The following is a 20988-nucleotide window of genomic DNA, read 5'->3' on the forward strand; positions in this document are numbered from 1 at the left end:
ACAGAATGCAGGGGTCGTGGGAAGGAAGGCTGAGTGTGAACTCTTTGGCGGCATCGTAGGTGCTTAAGAAGAAACCTACTTACTGTCCTTGCGCTCTGCCCATCAAGAATATCTTCTTTGGAAAGTTATTTGGCCTGGCTGGTGTGGCTCATTGGATTGAGTGCCAACCTTTGGACCACAGAGTTGAAGGCTCCGTTCCCAGTCATGGCACACGCCTGGGTTGTGGGTCAGGTCCCCAGTAAGGGGCACGTGAGAAGCAACTACACACTGATGTTTCTCTCCCTCTTTCTCCTTCCCTTCCCCTCTCTCTAAAAGTAAAAATAAATAAAATCTTTTTAAAAAATTATTTGGGAATAATTTTTAGTAGTTTGTGAGGTGATGTGGGTTTTTTGTGTTAAGTACACATAACATAAAATTTATTATCTCAACCATTTTAAGTGCACGATTAAGGGGCACGAAGAGATTGAGAGCGGGCCTGCGAACCAGACGATCGCGGTTCGATTCCCAGTCAGGGCACATGCTTGGGTTGCAGGCCAGTTTCCGGCAGGGGCCAGTGCCCTGCAGGGGATGCACCAGAAGCAACCATACACTGATGCTTCCTTCCTCTCTCCTTCCCTTCCCCTCTAAAGATAAAGAGGCACGAAGAACGTTCACACGGATGCAACCATCCTCACTGTCCAACTCCAGAACCCAAGCTGAAACTCCGTGTCCATCAAACACTAACTCCCAGACCCCTTCCCAGCCTGGGGCACTTACCATGCTACTTTCTGACCCCATAGACCTGACTGTTCTCCGTATTGCATGTAAGTGGAACCATTCAGTACTTGTTCTTTGTGGCTGAGCATGTCTTCTAGGTTCATCCATGTTGGATCCTGTGTTGGAACTTCTTTCCTTGTCAAGGATGAACAATATTTCCTTATGTGGCTGTGGCTGTGTGTGTGTGTGTGTGTGTGTGTTTAAGATTTTACTTATGTATTTTTAGAGAGAGGGGAAAGGAGGGAGAAAAACATCTGACGTGTGAGAAAGATATTAATCTATTGCCTCTCGCACGCCTCCCACTGGGGACCTGGCCCGCAACCCAGGCACGTGCCCTGACTGGGAACTGGACCAGTGACCCTTTGGTTCACAGGCCCACACTCAATCCAATGAGCCACACCAGCCGGGGCTACGAGGCTGTGTTTCAAGGTTGGCAAAACCCAGCCTATCCAGGGCCCCTCAGTGTTCAGTGCTGGGCTGTCCAACGGGACTTCCTGCCACGATGGAGAGATGCTGCAGATCTTGCCATTCCTGACGGTAGCCGCTGGCCCTAGACAGCTCCACTAAGCACTTGAGATGTGGCACCTGCGACTGAGAATGTCAACTTTCAACTTTATTTCATCTAAATCACGTTTAAATCACCTCACGTGATTAGTGCTGACCACACCAAACAGGCCAGGGCTGGACTATGATACTCACCCTCCACGTGGGGCCATACCCAGTTTTCCTTCATTCTCTTTATCATCCTCATGGTCCCTGCTGTTCGCAGGGACAGGAGATCAGGGGCCTGGGAGCTGTTTTGCTTTTGGCTTTAGTGTGTCCGCGTTCACAGGCCCCAAGCAGCTTCTGTCCAGGGAACGGTGGCACTCGGCAGCCCCTGACTTTGAAGCAGACCAGGCAGCATTCCAGACCCTCCATGGGGACCCCAGACCCAGGCTGTCTGCAGCGGCAGAACCAGAGGCAGGCCCAGCGAGGCCCAAGCATAGACAGTATCCTTGGAAACCAGAAAAACCACACCTCTCCCCATCCCCCACACTAAGAGGAAGTGGTACTCGGGGTGAGGACTAGAAACTGGGGAGGAAAGTGAGTCAGTTTGGGGGGAGGGGGGAGCCACGTCAGACGGCCACATCACAAGCCTCCAGCCAGCAGGAGAACACTCCCTCAGCAGTTTCCAAGCCCCCAGCTTGTGGCGGAGGGAAGGGAGACGCGCTGTCCAAGGAAAACACCGTGGAGGTTGGCGCGGAGGCCCACACGTGGTCTGTGTTAACGGCAGGCTGGACTGGGAGGGGCTGGCTCACCCGCCCCGTCTCACCAGAGCCCTGTGTCCCAGAACAGCCGGAGCAAGCTGCGGAGAAGGGCCGGGGTGACTATCCCATGCAACTGCTGATGGAAGGGAAGCCACGGGGTCCCCAGAACAGGACCTGATAATGCACCTGGGCCTGCTCCGCAATGTGTGGTGGGCTGTGTTTGGGGGTTTTGTCCCCTGATGAGCCGATCTAAATGTCGGGGTGCCCTGGCATCCTGGTGGACGTGCCACACAAAGCCTGCACCCCACCAGTCTACCCCCTCTCTCACCCTTACTGCCCCTCCCCTATCCAGGCCAGCATTTTCTCAGTCAGTCCCTTCCACCACCTCCTCCCTGGTACAACACGTGGGAGACACACCGCAATTTCATAAGGTAACATGGCGGGGGAAGAGTGTATCTGAGGTCCCGGCCAAAGCGCTCTTTGGATAAAAACGGTTGGTGCAATCCTAGCAAGCATTGGCTGGGGTCTCGCTGGAGGGGCCTTCGCAGCTGGGCTAAGCCCACATGGGGAGTGAGAACCCTTGGGTCACCACCCCTACACGGGCCCCCAGAAAAGACGGGGGACCACACTCCCTTCCCTTCAGCTTCTGGGGTGGAGCACAGGGGCTTCTGGGGAGACAGGTTAGTCCTATCTCCATTGAAAGGAAACACGTGGTGTTGGCGGTGCAAAGTAAGACAGTCTCTCCAATCACCAGGTCTCAGATACCTTCTCTGGGGAGAACAGTAGGCGTGGCTCCAGCTTGCCATCCGCTCTGTGATTGGCTGCGTCTACAAAACCACGCCTCCTAAAAGCTGCAATGCTTGCCATCTGCCCTGGGATTGGCTGCGTCTCAGAAACCACTCCTCCTGAAAGCAGCAGTGCTCTCTGGATCTACAGGGCACGCAGGGTTCCTGCTCACAGGACACGTGGCTCTAGCGCTTCCCAGGAGAGCTCCCTGACAGGGAGAGGGACCCAGCTGGCTCCATGCCTCTGTTGTCAGAATTCTGCAAGACGCCCAGCTAAAAGTGCAGCTCGCTCACGCCTCAGCACCTTTGCACATCCGGGTTCTTCTAAAGGGAATGCCCTCCCCCGTCTTACGCAGAGGGTCAACTCCTTACTGGCTGTCAAGACCCTGCTCAAATGTCACCTCCTCCAGGAAGCAGGCCCTGCCTGAGCTCTCTGGCTGGGACAGAAGTCCCCTTCTGAACACCTGGGGTCTGGCTCAGCCAACGTGTAACTGTGTTGGAGAGGCTGTGTTGGAGAGGTTTCCCTGAGGGAAGCCAGGCCTCCCGCCATGGCCATGCCTCTCGGCCTGGGGAATGCAAGGAACCATCGGGAAAACTCAGAGGGCAACATGTTGCAGGGCAGTGTGGACCCCTCAGACACCTGAAGCCTGTTGGTGAAGGAATCGTGTTCTGCTTGGAGCGGCCCTACACAGGGTATACTGCCTGCATCTTACAGGGATGCCTTCACCACAGGGTGCTCCCGACAGAACTCTAACAGGCAAACGTATCTTTGGAAAAACAGATTCGACGGTAGTACTGGACCCCAAAGAGGCAGTGGGGTTCCGCTTTCAGACTCGGCCACATCTGGGCTTGAACCCCAGCCACGCTGCTCTTTTCCCCAAGTCGCTAAGCAGACCTGCTGGATACAGCTTGGACCTGGGGCTACCATCATACCAGACAATACCTGTCTGGATGTGAAGGTCAGGTGGAGAAAAGCAGGTCCTACTCACACTGTGGCCCCTAGATCCAGCCATACCTGAAGCCAAATACCCGTCATCTTCTCAGTTACTGTTAGCTAACCAATGTTCTTTTTGAATAATCCATCTTGACTGGGTTTCTGTCATCTGCAGCTAAAACAGTTCTGGCTAAAACGAGCTCTCACGGTCAGAAAGTAGCAGCATTGGGATGAAAGCCCAGGGTCCTACCCACTCCATGAAACTGGCATCACCTCTTGCTCTAAACTAGGCCAATTCCTGATTCTCCCAGCAGCCGACATTTACACAGGGCTCGACGGCCCAGAAACTGCTCTCATTCACATCATCACTTCAAAAAAAACCACACCAATAAGCCCCAAGAAATTCAGATAGACTTCATGTACCATAGAACTCACCCTTTAAAAGTATACAATTCAGCCCTGGCTGGTGTAGCTCAGTGGATTGAGCGCGGGCCTGCGAACCACATGATCGAGGTTCAATTCCCAGTCAGGCCATATGCCTGGGTTGCAGGCCAGTTCCCAGCAGGGGACTCACGAGAGGCAGCCATACATTGATATTTCTCTCCTTCCCTTCCTCTCTAAAGATAAATAAATAAAATCTAACAAAAAAAAAGTATACAATTCAGTGGTTTTGAGTTGACTTACAAGGTTGTGCAACCATGCCCACTGTCTAATTCCAGAACACGTTTATCACCGCAAAGAGATACCAGTACTCATCGGCCTCTCCCACCTTCCCCCCCCCCCCCCGCTCCCCCGCCCCCCATCCCAGCTCCTGGCAACCATTAATCGGCTCTTTCTCTCTGCAGGTTGCCTCTGCCCATCACACATCAGCACTTTTAACTCCACAGGACCCTTGTGAAGTAGCCACCAGACAGCAGGGCGCTGGACAGCAACGTGGCTGAGACTGGGGGCCCCGGTGTCGCCTGCCAGCCTCACATCCACGTTCTGACGCTCTCTAGCTGTGTGGCCTAGAGCGAACGACTCAGTTTCTCTGCGTCTTGGTTCCATCTGTATAATTTGGTTAAGTTTGATTTGAAGACCGAATGAGTCACTGCATCTAAATGCTGAGCAGTCCATGCTCCAGGAAGGCCAGGTCTTTCTAGTACCATCGTCCTGCGTCACTGATGAGGGCAGTCAGGCACAGAGGGGTTAAGGGGTGTGCCCAAGGCCACACAGCCCAGGTGGCTGGGCCCCAAGTCTCCTGACTTTTTCCATTACACCACACTGGCTTAGCTGTTCCCCCACGAAAGCTTGGCCCTCCCCAGACTGTTTAAGCCAAGTTACTTCTGCAAAAACGAAGGCTACTCGCCAGACAGGAGGGAGGGGAGGCTGGGATCATGAAATCATCTAGGTGTAGGGTACCGCAGCCACACACAGGCTGGCCTCTGCCGGGTCCTCAGGAATAGCTGACTCTGGGTCCTGCCCTAACTCCTTCCAGCGTCGCCCTTGGGGCTGCGGGGGTGGAAGACAGGCCATTTCCAGGACAGCAGGACCCTCTGGAATCCCACGACTTTCCCACACCAGCTGCCCATCTGGGACTCCTTAAAGGCGGCCGAAGCCCTGTCTTTGGAAGACTTTGTTTCAGGAGGGCAGTCCAAGGCAGTTACTGATGTTCCAGCAACCTTGCTATTATTACCAAGTATGCTGAGCGGGCCAGAGAACCTCCTTCCTAAGTTCTGGTCAAAATGAGAAAGTTGAGTAAGAACAGGAGAGTGGAGGGAGCAAAGGCTCTGGGCCAGGGAGCCCGGTGATCAAACAGCGTCACCCTGGCCAAGTCCCATCCGAGCAGAGGGACGGCAGATGACAGCTGGCACGCTTACAGAGAAAGGTACGACTCTGTCACACCAGATGCATGAGGAAAGTGCTTTCATCCTTAACATGCAGAGGGGGAAGCTGAGGCTCTGAAACACGCAGAGGCAACACCGAGCTGAAACCTGGAAGCAAAAAGCTGAGATTTGAACCCAAGCCTGTGGGACCCCAGCAGTCAAGGTCTGAGGCCCTGGGCTATCCCGAAACAGGAAGCTGATGACACAGTCAAGTTCCTCGCGGTCTGACATTTCCCTGCGTGCTTCCGGGGCCTCCTCCCCACACCTTTCCTCGAACCTACCCCTTGGCTCAAGCTGTACCAGTGACCTCACTTCTCCAGCCACAGCTGGCAGGCTCAGGGTGCTTCTAAGTCCCGGACACCGGAATCTGCACCCGGAAACTCCAGTTTCCACCTCGAAGGTGCTGTCCGGGGGATGTGGGCCAACAGGCAAGCGGAGGAAGCTGGTCTACAGAGGCGGTTGGGAAAAGGAAGCAGGCTCGATGGCAGATCTGTGGTCACAGTGACCCTGGCCAGGGAGCTGCCAGGCCTCGTTGAACCGGACCGTCTGATTTTGTTACACAGTGAACACAGAACATGACTAGCTCATTATGCCATAAAAACGTAGGTACCTGGTAGCTCCATTCCTTCACATTACGCGGTGACTCTCGGCAGTTAGGTAGGCGCCTGTGATTGTTTTAGTGGTAACTGCTGAGGAGTGTGGTCTTACCTATCTCCCCACCCCCCTTGGAAATAATAGAACACAAGCCCTGAAAACCCTGTTTGACAGTTTCGGGAGCAGATGAGGTCCTGTGGGTAATATCACCCCACCTTCCGAGAGCACAGGTGAGGCAAGGAGGCAGGCTGGCATGTGGAGGACAGGCTGTCTTCTGCCGGCCCAGCAGCGCCTCCTTTACCTGGGATCCCAGCTGTTCCCTCCAGGTCTCGGGCTCCACCCCCCACCTGTGGGGGCAGGGCAGGGACCCAGCTAAGCCCACCAGCCATCGCATTCCTCAATTATCTCGAGGCTGAGATGCGCCTATGAAACACCGCCCCGTGTCTGCTGGAGTATCTGGGAGGCGACCTTTCACTCTTTCCAGCTCAGTGTGTCTGCCTAGAGCATTCTGCAACCTCCTGGGATCTGAGAACAAAGCCAATATGATGGAAGCAGAAATGCAGAATGAGAGGAAGAAACTGGGTGAAAGGATGCAGTGAAACACGCTGGATCAAGCTGTGCCTGAAGCCCACAAGGCTTCTTCTCCGGGAACGTTCAGTTACACCGGCCAAAAAAAATCCCCATTCGCTGAAGCTAATTTGGGCTGGGTTTCTGTCACTTGCACCTGAAGTGTCTTATCTGGCACACAGGGTGAGTCCCTCACTACACAGCAGGGAGGACTCAATGGTTCAGGAAGCCAGGCAAGTTCCTATCTCCTCCTGAGGCCTGTATTTTTAGAGAACTTTATCACGTCGTATTAGGCACTGTGACTTCTGACGCACACACACTTGCTCTGAGTTGCTGGCCTTTGGTGACATCAAGATACAGCTACTGCCCCACACTATAGTTCTCTGACCTCAGTGCAGGTGAGACTGCATGGACCTGGCCACATTTGCCAGGCGCCCTATCAGACTGGTGGTGCTCCTGGTTGCTAGCTCATTCATTCATTCATTCATTCATTCACCAAACATGACTGGACACATCTGTGTCCTTGAATGAAACACAAGTTCAAGATCTGCACTCCAAAGCCACCCAGACTTCCAGTCTGGGCCCCACTCTGGAGCAGTCAGCAAGGCAGCCTTTCTTTAATTTGGAAAATGCTGACCATGAAAGCATAAAGCAAGGAAGCACATTACTTAGGTCCCCAAAGGAACGGATGTTTTTTAAAAACAAAATTGAATTCCCCACAAATACGCATGTCACCTGTGGGCAGGAGCCACACCAATCTTTTCTATATTCCAATTTTAGTATATGGGCTGGTGTGAGCACATGGACGTCTTTTTTAACTGTAGGAAATAAAAAAGAACACTGTCTGTCCACAGGGAAGGGGAGGGTCTGGACTCTGAAATCCGGACTGGAAAGTGGGTCCAATTACAGTCCTTCCCACCTGCCATCACTGGAGACCCGAAGGCCTTACCTGGAGGTCGAAGAACTTGCTGTAGCGCCGGTAGATGGCCTCCGTGGAGCCGCTGGACCATGTGACCCGGATGATGTAGACCTGCAGAGAGGGACAGAGGATGCAGGAGTTACCACCAAGCGAGCCCGTTCCATCTCCAGGACTTGGGAGCAAAGCACAAGGTTCAGAGTCAGGACGACCAGGGTTGGAATCCCAGCTCTGCCGCTGACTGGCTGTACGACCGGGAATATATTACCTGTTCTCCCCGAGCCTCAGCTTCCTCCTCAGGAAAATGGGTATAACTATCTCCCCTTCTGAGGGTTGTAAGTGAAAGAAAATCAATTCTGGGAAAGTGCTAGCACCCTGGTCCTCTCAGGAGGTGCTGCCGTTTTTCACCAGGAAGGATCTCTTGATTCCCACAGGTCAGAGAGCCAGGGGGCTATTTATTTGGCCAGAGTCATTCTCAAAACTTTGTTGCCAGAAGTCAGAGGGACCTGCAGCTCTCAGCCTCCTCATGCTTCACCCAAGCTAAGCCACTGTCTCCTCCTGCCGGGTCCGGGTCCAGTCCTTTCCTCCTTCCGAGTGCCAGTTTCTCCGCCTGTGAAATGGGCCCCCAGCACCTGCTTGGCGTGACACAGGAAGGAGCCGATGGGATTCCGAAGGTGGAACCACTTTACAAACCACAGGACCACGTTCCAACCTTTGTCACAGGTTGGAACCGCACCGCAAATGACATCGATGACGAATACAGGCAAACTGGGGTGGCAGGATTCGAGCACGTCGCTGGGGACTCTGGTGGGCTTGGGCCCCGCCCCCATACACTCAAAGGCTGTGATTGGCACCCGAACCACCCAGTCCTGTCCGGCACTATCATCTATTGTTGCAGGGTACTTTTGACAGTTACAGAATAGGGGCGGGGCAAAAGTAGGTTTACAACCGTGAGCATGGGAAACAGAGTTTACACTTATATTACTTATTAATTATTTTGCATATAAACAACTGTAAACCTAATTTTTGCCCCACCCTGTATGTAGGTGAAAGCTCTTTGGAGGCAGAGAAATGCTGTTCAGACACGAACTGCTCCGTGTTGTTCGAGGCCCTGGGGGCGCACAGGCCGGCGTCTGCCCTCCCTGAGCAGAGGGTTAGCGGGACAGAAACACAGACATGGACGAAGATAAATAACCTTCGGCCGTAGGATTTAACCTTCCTCCAACCAGAGCCCTTTGACTCTCCTCTGGGAACCTCCTTCCCCACCTCAGCACAGGTCCTCAGATACAGAGGCGGGCATCCATTAGCCATGGTGACTAGCCGGAAGGTGAGCACATGACCTGCGCTGGGCCAATCAGAGCCAGTAAGAGTCAGCCTGGGACTTGAGTTCCAACTCTCAAGAAAGAGGCCGAGAAAGGAACATATCAAAGATCCCCATCCCTGGGGGATGTTTAAGCAAAGCCTGGGTGGCCATCGACCTGTCAAGAACAATGCCAATACGGACTAAAGAAAAAAGGGGGGGGGGGAAAGGAACGCTCACTCAAGATTTCATTTTTGTCTTATAACCAACCAAAAAGCCCACATCCATAAATGGGAAAAAAACTTTGCTTACACGATCCTTGATCTCGTTTACGGTTTTTAATGATCTGTACGCACAGTACAGGATGCTGCGGCAGGTCTAATTGGATTATTGGAACCAACCCCTGAATGCGAGTCGCTGTCTGCGTTCTCATTGGCTTTTGAATGAGAAGTGTCCCCGTACAGGGCTGTGGCTCTGCCGGGGTTTGGGGGCCGGTGGAGCAGGCGCCGGGCTTCCGTGCCAGCTCTGCTGCCGGGCAAGACTCACGAGGTGCCAGCCTCTTCGGACACAGTGTCTCTCTCTCTCTAACTTGGGGACAGTGACCTCCCCTAAGGACTCACTGCAATGACTGACTTGCCCTGGTAGCAGTGGTCCGGTGGGTCCGGTGTTCCTCCTTATCCAGTACCCACCCCCACACCTTTCGGTAACAGCATCTGATTTCTTTGCAGGATCACCCCCGCCCCACCCCACCCCACCCCACGCTGTCGTCGCCTCTGTGAAAGGGAGTGGGCACGTGTCCCAGGACTGGCCAACCAGAGCACTGCCTGAACCTGGGCCAGCGAGACTCCGGGTGGCCTGACCGGAATAGAGACCCCCGGCCCACTTCAGTGGCTGTGGGAGGAGTTACCAGGTGGGAAGCCCCTGGACTCAGGAGCAAGCGGAGCGAGAGGGGCGGAAGGGCTGAGTCCCACGACATCATCACAACAGAAGCCCAAACTCTTCCTTTTGTGTTTAAGCCACTCTGAGTTCGTTTCCGCTCCTCGGGACCAAGGTAGCCCAGGCTTTCAGATAATGTCCCAGATCCACGCTTCATAGACAGATAAGGAAGAAACCAGAACCCAGGTGGTCGAGCCCTCGAAGCCATGATGCCTGGGGTCTGTGGGAAGGGAGCATCGTCCCATGTCCTCCTCCCCCAGCCCCTCCCAGACTGGGGAAACTCAGGGGGCAGCTCGGACTGCTGTTCTCTGCAAGCGAGAAAGGACAGAGCCCACACTGGTGTCTGGGGGCCACAGAATCTTCCCCCTTCTCCCCGACCGGAGGCTCTGATCAGGAAACGGCCACGGTCGAAATCACTTCTTACGCAACCTCAGCACACAGCTGGTGTGCTTCAGGAAGTCCAGACTCCTCAGGCCTGGGTCCCCCCAGGGCCCCGTGTCCCCAGGGCCAGGAGTCCTGGGTCCCTTCACTTCCTCTAAGTCCTTGGGGAGACGCAGTGGTGGAGACAGCTGGGCTGGGGGGTGGGGCTGCACCACAGCAGGGAGCTTGGGGGAGAGGCAGGCCAATGACCGGGAGATCCCCAGGAACCTACCTGCAGGCTTACACGGCCCAGTTCTCCCTCCTAGTGATGGATGGGCGTTCAGCAGGGCAGTGACTTGCCTGAGGTCATAGGTTACGAGAGCAGAGGACCTAACCCAGGTTACCTCCAACCTCACTGGCCTTGCTGCACCAGGGCATCACGCCCCCCACCCCAGCAGCTGGCCGCAGCTGGCCAGGGGCCAGTGGGGAGATGCCCGCTCGTTCTCCTAACTGTTCTGAGAGCATGCTGGTGCTCTGCGGGGTTCAGGGGTGAAGAAGGCCTAGATTCTGCTTCCACCTGAACTCGCTGTGTGGTCTTGGGAAAGTGGCCTAACCTCTTTGCCATATAGCTTCCTTCTCTGTAAAAACTGGGGAACGTAGTCGTTTCAACCTCCAAGTTGAGGGGACAATGAAATGAGAACATGCATGTACAGGGCTTAGCGCGGTGTCTGGCCCCTAGTAAGTGTTCCGTAAAGGGAAGCTACCGTTATCCTCACCACTGTGAGCCAAACACAGGTACTCAGAGCTGAGGGAGCCTCGCCTCTGCTCTCTGCCTCTACAGGTGGGCTTCCCACAGCCACCCACCTGTCCCCACAGATGTGCAGAGGGGCTGCCCTCCACGGTGCTGGGTACGCAGGCCCAGGTCATCTGAGCCTGGAGCACAAGTTCTTGAGCTGCAGGAAGACTCAGCACCTGTCCCCTCCCACCCCCACCCTTGGGCTTCAGCCTGAGGGGAGGGGAGCTCCGGGTCTGGTCCAAATGCCAGGTGTCACCACATGGCCGTGAGCCAGCGTGGTATCAGGACCTCACCCGCTCTGGACTTCCTGCCTGGGGTTGAGGACTGTGCCTGAGTCCCAGGTCAGTCTGCCTTTGCCAGGAGAGACCACGGAGAAGATGGAGAACCCCACCTGCTCATGCCTGGTATTTGGTGTCCTGCAGCCTGAGCCACAGTGACCCCTGTCCTGGGGCCTCCAGAAACCCCTTTCTTTAACTCACACTGCTTCCAGAAGACAGAAAAGAAAGAAAAAAAGACTCCTGGCAGGTGCAGAGAGTCCATCATGGACCACCCCCCTCCACTTCGGAAATGTCCCCAGTCCTGCCTGTCCCATGGCCACAGCTGACTGGCCTAGAGGAAAGCTGCCTGATCCAGGCTGGCCAATCAGTCCTTCTCAGGCATCTGGAATCAGGTCTGAGCATGCTGGCTCCATCCGGGAGGATGGCTGCAGTCAGGACACCTCCGCACTTTGGGACAGACGTGTGGCCTGCAGAGAGAGGCAAGGAGAGCCCTCCAGTTCCTGTTTCCAGAGCCCGTCCACCCACCCGTGGCTTCTGTGACGCATGAAGAGGGCCTGGGCCTTCCTGTTAATTCCCCTTTGGGCGTGACGAGGGTTTTTGTGTAACTACCAGAATTCCGTGATGTACAGGGGGAAGTTCAGGCACTACAGCAGGTAAAAAGAACAGGCTAATGCAATGTAATGTCAATCTCAAAAAAACACATACATTGTATCTCAATATAAGTGTTTGCATAGTTACATTCTGTAAACTCATCCTGAACACTGATTTAGAGAATACTGGACCATTGCTTCTAGGGGAAATAGGAGGTTAGGTTCCTACGAGCTTCTGGTTACATTTTCATCACAGTCTTGCGTGTTTCCGTTTAAAGAAACCTTATTTAAAGTACGTTAATTCAGTAACATGGAACTCACGGCCAGTGGGACTCTAAATCACACCTGAATGAAGGGTACCCAACCCTTGTATTTTCTCTGTCAGGCACAGCCCAGCCCTCCTGAGCTTAGAAACAGCACGTCAGTGCTACGTTTGGGGGCCCTTTAAACTCTAAAACGACCAAGGAAAAGCACATAGATGTTAAAACACATGTGGCATGAAGACACAGCATGAAAAAGACACCTGCCTGGAGCCAAAGAGCGAACAGGGAGAAAGAGCGTCACCTTCCTCAACCTCAGCCAGGAACGGGCACCTTGGACGCAATGGCTTTGCTGCTACGTGCACACGCATGTTCACCAGCGACCGTGAAAGTTGCTAGAGCACCCGTGTTGGATGAGAAACAGATTTCAGAAGGCAGGCAAGTTCCCGAATACAGAATCTGCGAATAACGCAGGCTGACCATACTGTACGTACATATGGGTGTGCACGGATATAAACCACTGAGATGTATCTTTTTTGCTCTGGGTTAGTAGGAATAAGCAGCACTGTCTAAAAAAAATTCTGTTCTTGAAGATTTCTTGTACCTTCCAGATTTTCTACAGTGAATTTTCTTTTATAATCAGGAAAAAAGGGATGTCACTTTCCTAGGAGGACAGAAAAAAACGATGTTTGTGGCCTTGAACTCCAGGCCACCTTCTTCCCCCACCCCGGCTCAACCGTGAGGCCCCCACTCTGGAACATCCTTCCGGGTCACGGAGCACCTACTGGGCGTGGTTACAGCTGATGGGGCCAGTGGGGGTGGCAGAAAGGGGCGTGGCAGTGGGGCCTGGGGCGTGGCAGTGGGGCCTTGTGCCTGAACTCACTGAGTTGGGGTGAGTCCCTTCCGTCTTCTACCTCACGGGCAACTGGAAAGATCAAACGAGATTTATTTTGAAAGCTTCCGAAATGGAACCTACACTGGTTAGAAGCTCTGCTTCCGGCCAGATGGCAGAGAGAATGCTCGATGAATGCGTCCTAACCCTTCATCCCCAGCGCCCTCGGCAGGCCCAGCCTCTCCCAATGGTGTGGGGGCTGCCAGGGCCTGGAGGACCCCCTGTAAGCCCGCAGGAATTTAGGTCCCATTTCCAAATGACAACCACCTAGAAGTCAGTTCATCCACGAATAAAAATTTCAACCAGAATGAAGCTTAGAGGCTAAGCTGAAAAACACCAGCAGCCAGGCCTGGGCAAAGCTAAGTGGGGGCTAGAAGGGGGCCCAGGCCCCACGCGCCCCTGACAGCCCTGTGCCTGCAGACCCACTGGCCCAGATCTCTGCCCGTGGCCGAAGCTCTGGACAGGCCCCAGAACTCCATGGTTACTCCATCCCCAGGGCAGGAGAGCATGACACAGTGGCTGCCCCTCCTTCAGAACGCTGTGATCTCATACTTTCATCTTGTGAACTTGACAACAGGAGAAGGTATTTTTGCCCACGAATAAAATCTCTGAGGCTCAGGAGAATGCCCTCCAATCTCACTCTGCTTTGCAAATGTACCTGGTGGGGTTTCCAGGGTTGGCGAAGACCTGGCTGCCGTTCCTGGGTGGTACCAGTGAGAAGGGTGGGCTGCTGCGGTGGCCACACGACACTGGGGTTCCATTTTGGTCTGGGTTGCAGTGGCCAGAGGCTTAATTTGGAGGGGAGGACTGGAAGTGGAGGTGCGGGAGGGTCTGGTCCAAGGGCTTTTTGAGGTGATGGTCTTTCCCAAATCTCTGTGTCTCTAGGAATGCAGGTGTGTGGGGTGCAGGGGCCACTTTCGGGCGACACAGGGTCTAGGGACTAAGACGCAGGGACCCCACAGTGAGAAAGTCAGCTCCTGCCAGTCCCTACACATCCCCAGGAAGGCTGCGAGAATGGCTTTTCAACACCCTCGCCACCACTCACTCATCTCTTTCCTTCAGGAAGGGACGGAAGACCTCCGGGCAGGCAACGCTAAGCTAGGAAGAGCTTTACCACACCAATTTTCTTTTTCCTTTCTAGTTAGTTTCCTTCTCTTTCTGGCAAGCGCTCTTGGTTTTCCATGTATGGTAGACAGCTCAAGTTTCCCTTTAAAAATAATTTAAGTAAAAAAAAAAAAAAGGGAATCCACTGGAAGAAAAGCATGAATTCGGAATGTGTCAAAGAGGGGTCTGAAGAGGCGGGAGCAGGCTAGGGGATGGATAAGGACAGGGTTCTCTACGTGGAATTCCGTGCCATTCTCACTCCACGGGGAGCGCTGTTGTGGACAGGTCAGGGAACCTACAGTTTGTGTCCAGTTGTAAGCCCTCCCCAGCGCTACACGGCTGGTGGGCAGCCTGGAACGACTTGGGAGACAGAAGCAAACGTCTCGAGAAAGCACCAGCGGGGCAGACGGGCTGGGGTTGTGAGACACAGCACCAGCAAGACGGAGTTCGGAGATCTGTGAGCAATGTCTGCCAGGAGCACCAGAATGCTGGGATGTGTGCTGAATACTGGGCATCCTTGACCTAGACCAACCTGTCCACTTTACAAATGGGGAAACAGAGGGGGCTGAGAGGGGTGGGGACTTGCTCGGCGGTGCACTCTCTGCCGTGGACTCTTGCCACTTCCACGACAGGGTTCAAATTTCCTTGCAAGATCCTCATGCCCCTCTGGGCCTCTGGCACAATGATTTGCCCAGATGACTTTAAATCTGGAGAGTTCTTAGAAGTGATTAGGCTGGCGGTCAAACTGGCTTGCAAGGAGCCCTGGGATCCTGACGAGGGGGCTGGGAGTCTGGGCAGTCTTCCCTGGTTCCCGCTGGGCGCCACCGCTTGGAGCGTTCTGTATGTGGACGAGGGTGTCACCCAGCAGCCTGCAGGCCCCATCACCCGACCTCGTGGGTCCTCATTGCCACAGGCAGCCATCCGTGGAGCTTTTAGATGGGGCCTGGGCTCTTGCACTGCCCACAGCCCTCCTCGGCCTGCACAGGCCAACAACTGCAGGGGGTTCCAGGCCTTTAAAAGACTTGAAAGGCCTGCTCTAGACCATTGCTGATTTTATGGTTGGGATTATGAGTTCAGGGAGGCCACGCAGACAGCAGGGAGGAGGGCTGGAAGCAGCCTGAGAAAGAACAGAGCCCTTTTCAGGTGGAGGGAGGGTAACAGAGCCCACTGAGGGGCAAGGGCTTCTGCTCACGGGCCACACAGCACCAGCAGCAAGTCCCCAGCCCAGGACAGCGAAAGCCATCTTACCCTGCAGCGGCCAAAGCGACCATGAACCCCAAAGCACACACAGCCCTGAAGTTAGCAGCCGCGCTAGTTCCAAGTTCCAGACAAACCTACTTCCTGCCAAGGTGGCTCCCAGGAATACATCTGAGGGTGCCCAGGAGTCTAGAGCCCCCGGTTTAAAAATATCACCTTTGAAAGATGGGTGTGACCCTACCCCATCCCCATCAGGTTCCGGGTCAGGTTCTGGCTGGGTTTCTGGGTTGGTGGATCCTGGAAGCAGCTTGGGAACAAGTTGGCTGGGCTCCAGATCACTTCTCTGGCAATAGGCTGCTCCAGCCAAAGGTGGTGAAGCACAGACAGGGGGTGGGGAGCGGGGAGGAGAAGAAAGAGCAGAGAGGAGGAGAGAGAGAGAGGGAGCCGAGAGCACCAGCAGTTTGGATGGGCTCCGCAGGCTTAACTAATGGGAAACATGATTCTGCCGCTCTTCGCAGAGCCTACACGCTGAGCTCCCTCTGGTTCCCATCTCTCCGCTCTCCCCAGCTGTCTGCCCAACATCTGGCCTATGTAGGTCAGCACTCCACTCCGGAATTGCAACACCCTGCCTAGCTTGCACTCCCAACGCCGCAGAGTGGCTTCGCCACCGGAAGTGCTTAAGTGCACGTGCTCACGTCTTAAAGTCATTCCCAGACGCACGCTGACAAGTGTCACAATGCTTTTGAGACCCAGGAGGGAATCACAGGATGTCGGAGTGAGGCCAGACCCAGGTGATCGAGGGCCCAAGACAGACGCAGCCACTATGCTGGGGAGTGTGTCCTGACGCTGGCCCGGGGCTGGGTGCTAAATGAAGAAAGATCGTGCGCAATCCTCTCGAAAGGGCTGCCAGGATGGAGGGGTGGAGAGGCGGAGAACCAGGCACAAGGCGGTGACGCCAGGCCTGAGGTCATGCAGCTGGGAAGCAGGTGACATCAGATTCAATCCCAGCCCTTTTGCTTCTGAATCCTGTTTCTTTCTCCCGTTCTCCGAGGCCAGAGCTCTGCTGTCTCATCAGCCTCAGGGATCACCAACCTCAGGCACCACAGCAAGTGACACACTGGGAGTAGCCGGTTTCTTCTTTTTTAAAAAAAATCATTTTATTTATTTTAGACAGAGGGGAAGGAAGGGAAGAAGAAGGGGAGAGAAACATTAATATCTGGTTGCCTCGCCCGTGTCCCCCGACCCCGCCCCACCCAGGGACCTGGCCGGCAACCCAGGCATGTGTGGTGACTCAGACTCGAACCGGCGACCCTTTGGTTCATGGGCTGGCACTCAATCCACTGAGCCACATCAGATGGGGCCCAATTTTTTTCTTTTCAAGTAAGTGAATGCTTGGAACAGGGCTTGAACACAGTGCTTGTGGCAGACGAGACGCTTTGGCTTAGGGCTGTGTTGTCTCAGCACCCAGCCTGTGGGACATGCTACGAAGGCGCAGGTGGACACTGGAGCCGAGTGTCTCTGTCTGACCCACTCCCTGGTGCAGCCGGGGGCCTGGCCGGAAGGTGGGAGCGGGGAGCACTTTCTCTAAAGTGAAAATCGAATTGTGTCTCGGTGCTCCACTGGAAACATTTCAGGCCACTCATTCATTCACTCAGCAAATACAGACAGAGTGCCCCCTGTGTGCCAGGCTCCCTTCCGGGGGCTGGGGATATGGCCGTGAGCCAGGCAGACAGAAGCCCCTGCCCGCCCGGAGCTTCCAGCCTTGTCCGGGAGACCACAAAGGCACGTCGTGCAGATTCAAGGGCCTCTTCCTGCTCCCACCTGGCCAGAGTCTCTAGTGCCAGCCAGCCAGGCCCAGGCCATTGGCTCGGATGGGACCGCCCCTCCCTCCGCCTGCTGAGCAGGTAGGTCTTCATTTCTCAGAGATCGGCTTCTGTTCCTTTGGTGTGCTGTTTGGGGGTCTGTCACCCCCACTCCCCTGGGAGCCCTGAAGGGGCAGGGATGGGGTCTGCCTAGTTTGCCACAGTCCTCCCCATGCCCGGTGACACTGGGCTGGCAGGAAGCAAACAGGCTGAAGGACGGACAGGCAGATGGACAAAAAGCCAAGACGGGGGCCACAAGGTCAGAAGTCCAAGGTGACCTCCCTCAAGTCTCTCGGGGTCTGGAGAGGAACCACGCACGCTCCTGCAATGGCTGAATGAACCACTCCGATGCCAAGGGTATGGGAAACAGAACTGGCTTTGTCACAGAGGAGAATGTGGGCCTGGGACCCGGCCCCAGAAGACAAGTTCATGTTTCACCCCAGGGCTCCTCTGAACCGGCGCAGGAGAAACAGAGCAGCATGGAAGCCTCTTCCACTGCGGGCGGAAGCCCCGGCCCCCCACATTCAGAGCCAGGCCAGCCCCAGGGAATTCTGGGGGGCGATGGACTTGCTCTTTCTGCTTCCACTGCAATTGTGCGGGCGGTCACAAGAACCTGCATTTGCACGGAAACCCACGGAACGCTAAACCAAAATAGGGAATTCTCCTGCACGCGTGTACATCAAAAATTTTAAATAATCCTCACCTTTTATTGTCATTTAGAAGAGGGGGTAAAAAAAGATGAGCACTGGGATTATAATAGTCGGGTATCTCAGCTTTATGGTTTGAAGCGGCTGTGTGACTTTGTGGTCACTTCATGGGCCCAAGCCTCCATTTTCTCATCTGTGCAATGGACAGAATAATAGTACCTGCTTTTCCAGGCTGAAGGTAAAGAGATCTAGGGCACAACAGGTGACTGGCACAGCGCCTGACCCCAGGAAGCTGGCCGTGCTATTCCTGATAGCCCCACTACGGCGATGAGCCCCGCAGGCTCAGACAGAGTCCGTCTCCCCAGGCCAACTCCAATCTTTCGAGGTAAGCCGTGTGAACAGGCCAAGGCAGGAATGTCACACTGTGAAACCGATCAACTGTCCCTGCCCATGTGCCCCCACACGCAGGGGTGCCCACCCTTGGGGCCCCTCTCCCCCTCACTGCCAGAGTCTTATCCAGAGGGCTGGCAGCAAGAACCACTTGCAGGGGAGGCCGGCTGAGCACCTCCATTCTTCTAGATGCGGAACTGGTAGAAACACGTCCCAGTCCGGGTGTGTATCTCCAGCCGGAAAGTCCGGCTGCCAGCTCATGTCCGTGCACACATCTGGCCCAAAGCGGCACGGGGAACTTTCCAATGGCAAGCAGAGGTGCTGGCAGCTGGAGCCCAGGCTCGGCCGAAACCAACCTGAAGGCTGGCTTTCTAGGAAAGCCTCCAGGGCGGTGGCACTCCCTAAGGCCGCCAGGCCTCCCTCTGAGGAGCCCAGAGCAATGCAGGAAACAGAGGTGAGAGATCTCAAGTCAAGTCCGGGCCTTGCCCATGCTCACAGGGCTGCCTACAGAGAACTGGGCAGCCAACACGAGCACCCACTGTGTGCCAGGCATGCAGGCCCTAGGGGTAAAGCCAACACCCAGTGCAGGCTATGACATAGTGGGGAAAAGTCCAGGACATGGGGTCATATGGGTCTCGGTTCTCACCCTAATGGGCCCATCTCAGTGCCTGGTGCGCAGTAGGTACTCAAGAGAGAAGACATTAGAATTCTCTCATGGGCCACAGGTCCCCCAAGAAGCACTTCACGGCTGCTGCGAGAGCACAGAGCTGCTGAGGAGAGGTCTCCCAGAGTGGGCAGAGGTACTCTGGGTCTTCAGGAAGGAGTCCTCCAGCCCAGGACCAGCACCTAAGGAGCTGGACTAAGACTTGCTCAGTCCCCAGCCCTCTGCTCTCAGGAAACCCTCTGGAGCGAAGCTTATTATCCCGCCCATGTCACCGCAGAAAAGGGACGTTGAGAGAGGTGGAGAAGCGGGCCCAAAGCCCCACACAGCTGGTTAAGGAAGACGCCAGAATTTGAACCCAGGTCTGTCTGACTCCAGAATGCCCCTTCCTCACAGACGAAAGAAACGAGTCGTGCGGACTGTTCACTGGCCCTGGCTCTCAAGCACAGCGGAGCTGAGTTCAAATCCTGCCTCCACCACTAACCAGTTGGGTGACTTTGGGCAATTGCTCTCTGTTTTGAAAAGTAAACGTGAAGCCAGGCACAGCCTGGGTGAGCAGCAGGTGCTGTCCAACGTGGAGAAGAAAGAGGCTCAGAAGCTGGTGCCTGGCGCCAACCCCCTTCGCTGTCCCCGCTCCCTGCAGTGGTTCTCAAACCTGGTTGCTCAGTACATTGCAAGTAGGGTGCTTGTCAAAGAGAAAACAAACAAGAGTTTGATCCTAGCCAGCCCTGCACACTGCCTGGGTTCAAACCCTGGTCTTTGATTCCCTGGCTGCACAGGCCTGGGCAGGTTCTATCTCGGCGTGTGACCTTGTCTGTGAAACTGGGTCACAGTGGTGCCTTCCTCGAGGGGTGACAGTAAGGGCCAGATGACTCAAGCATGCCAAGCCCTCAGCGCAGCACCTGACACACAGTAGGTGGTACTCAACAAAGGGTGACTGTCCCATCTCCCACCACTGACAGCCAGTGGGGATACTGACAATAAAGTGTGTGCAGAGGCCTGGCTGGTCTTGATCCTACCAGCCAGGGGTCACCAGACCGCCCAAAGCCCAGCACCTTGGAAAACAGGGAGGTCAAATGGGCTTGGGCTGGGCCTCCCAGTTGGAGGGGGCTCAGTGGAGAAGGAGGTGGGGACCAGGGTGGCTGGGGAGGACAGAGCAGGGAGTCCCAGCAGCTGACTCTCATCCTGGGTTCCCCGGCCCCCAGGCTGCCTCCTCCCCAGCTCTCCCCAAGCTGCAGGGCCCCAGTGCAGGCCCAAGCCAGCCCTTTCTAAATGCTGGACGCACCCTCCTTCAGGCCCTCCTGCCTGCTCTGCACGCCCTGATGGGGATATTTCTGAAACACAGCCTCTGGCCTGATTCTCCTCCTCCTTCGAATCTCCCAGGGGCTCCCTTTTAACAAAATGAAAATCGGCAAAACAACAGGGACTCACCTTTAACACGCACTCCCTCACTTCTTGCCCAGGCTCAGGTCGATCACCGTATTCCGCCGTGTATAATGCATACCCACGTTTTGGAGCGCATTATACACAGGATGAAGCATTCGCCATACTCATGTGTAATGCACCTCCTTACTTTCTCTCAAAAATGTGGGCAAAACAGTGCACGTCCTACAGGACAAGATACGGTGATCCACACACCCTTCCGAGGCAGGTTCTACTGTCCTCCCCATTTCACAGGTGGGGTAACTGAGTCTGGAGAAGCCAATGCCCTTGTTTCGTGCAGGCTAATGCAACCACCAGCCCAGGTCTCGGCAACAGCTCCCTGCCTGGCCTCCCACCCCCAGGGGTCACTTCGGTTCTTCCTCGGTGGGGCTACAGGCAAGGGCTGGAGGGTGGGGGTGGGGGCTGTGTCTGGGTCTACAGCTTGGATGCCAGGACGTGGACTCAACACATGAACAGGAGGGCTTGGGGAGACCATCCCCCCAAAGTCTGGAGTGAAAACATGCACAGGTCCCCACTGTCACCTTCCATCCCCTCAACCAAAGCCACCAACACTGCAGCAGCACCCCGCAGAAGCCGAGGCTGTCTAAACGGGGCCAAGAAACGTGAGT

General features: G+C 55.1%; 1 protein-coding gene across 3 annotated transcripts in view; it reads right to left on the bottom strand.

Annotated features, from left to right (window-relative positions):
* The window catches only part of SH3PXD2B (SH3 and PX domains 2B), a 94802-nt gene that overhangs the window by 62283 nt on the left and 11531 nt on the right, over nt 1-20988 (bottom strand). For all 3 annotated transcript variants that reach the window (XR_005068170.1, XM_037057772.1, XM_037057771.1), the window contains exon 2: nt 7698-7778. Coding sequence is in view for 2 of the 3 variants with exons in the window: in XM_037057772.1 (XP_036913667.1) it covers nt 7698-7778 (81 nt within the window). In the remaining variant the exon portion in view is untranslated. The remainder of the gene's footprint in view (nt 1-7697; nt 7779-20988) is intronic.

The sequence above is a fragment of the Sturnira hondurensis genome, unplaced genomic scaffold (genome assembly GCF_014824575.4).
Source record: "Sturnira hondurensis isolate 20B ecotype Veracruz unplaced genomic scaffold, ASM1482457v3 Scaffold0009733, whole genome shotgun sequence".
Taxonomy (NCBI): domain Eukaryota; kingdom Metazoa; phylum Chordata; class Mammalia; order Chiroptera; family Phyllostomidae; genus Sturnira; species Sturnira hondurensis.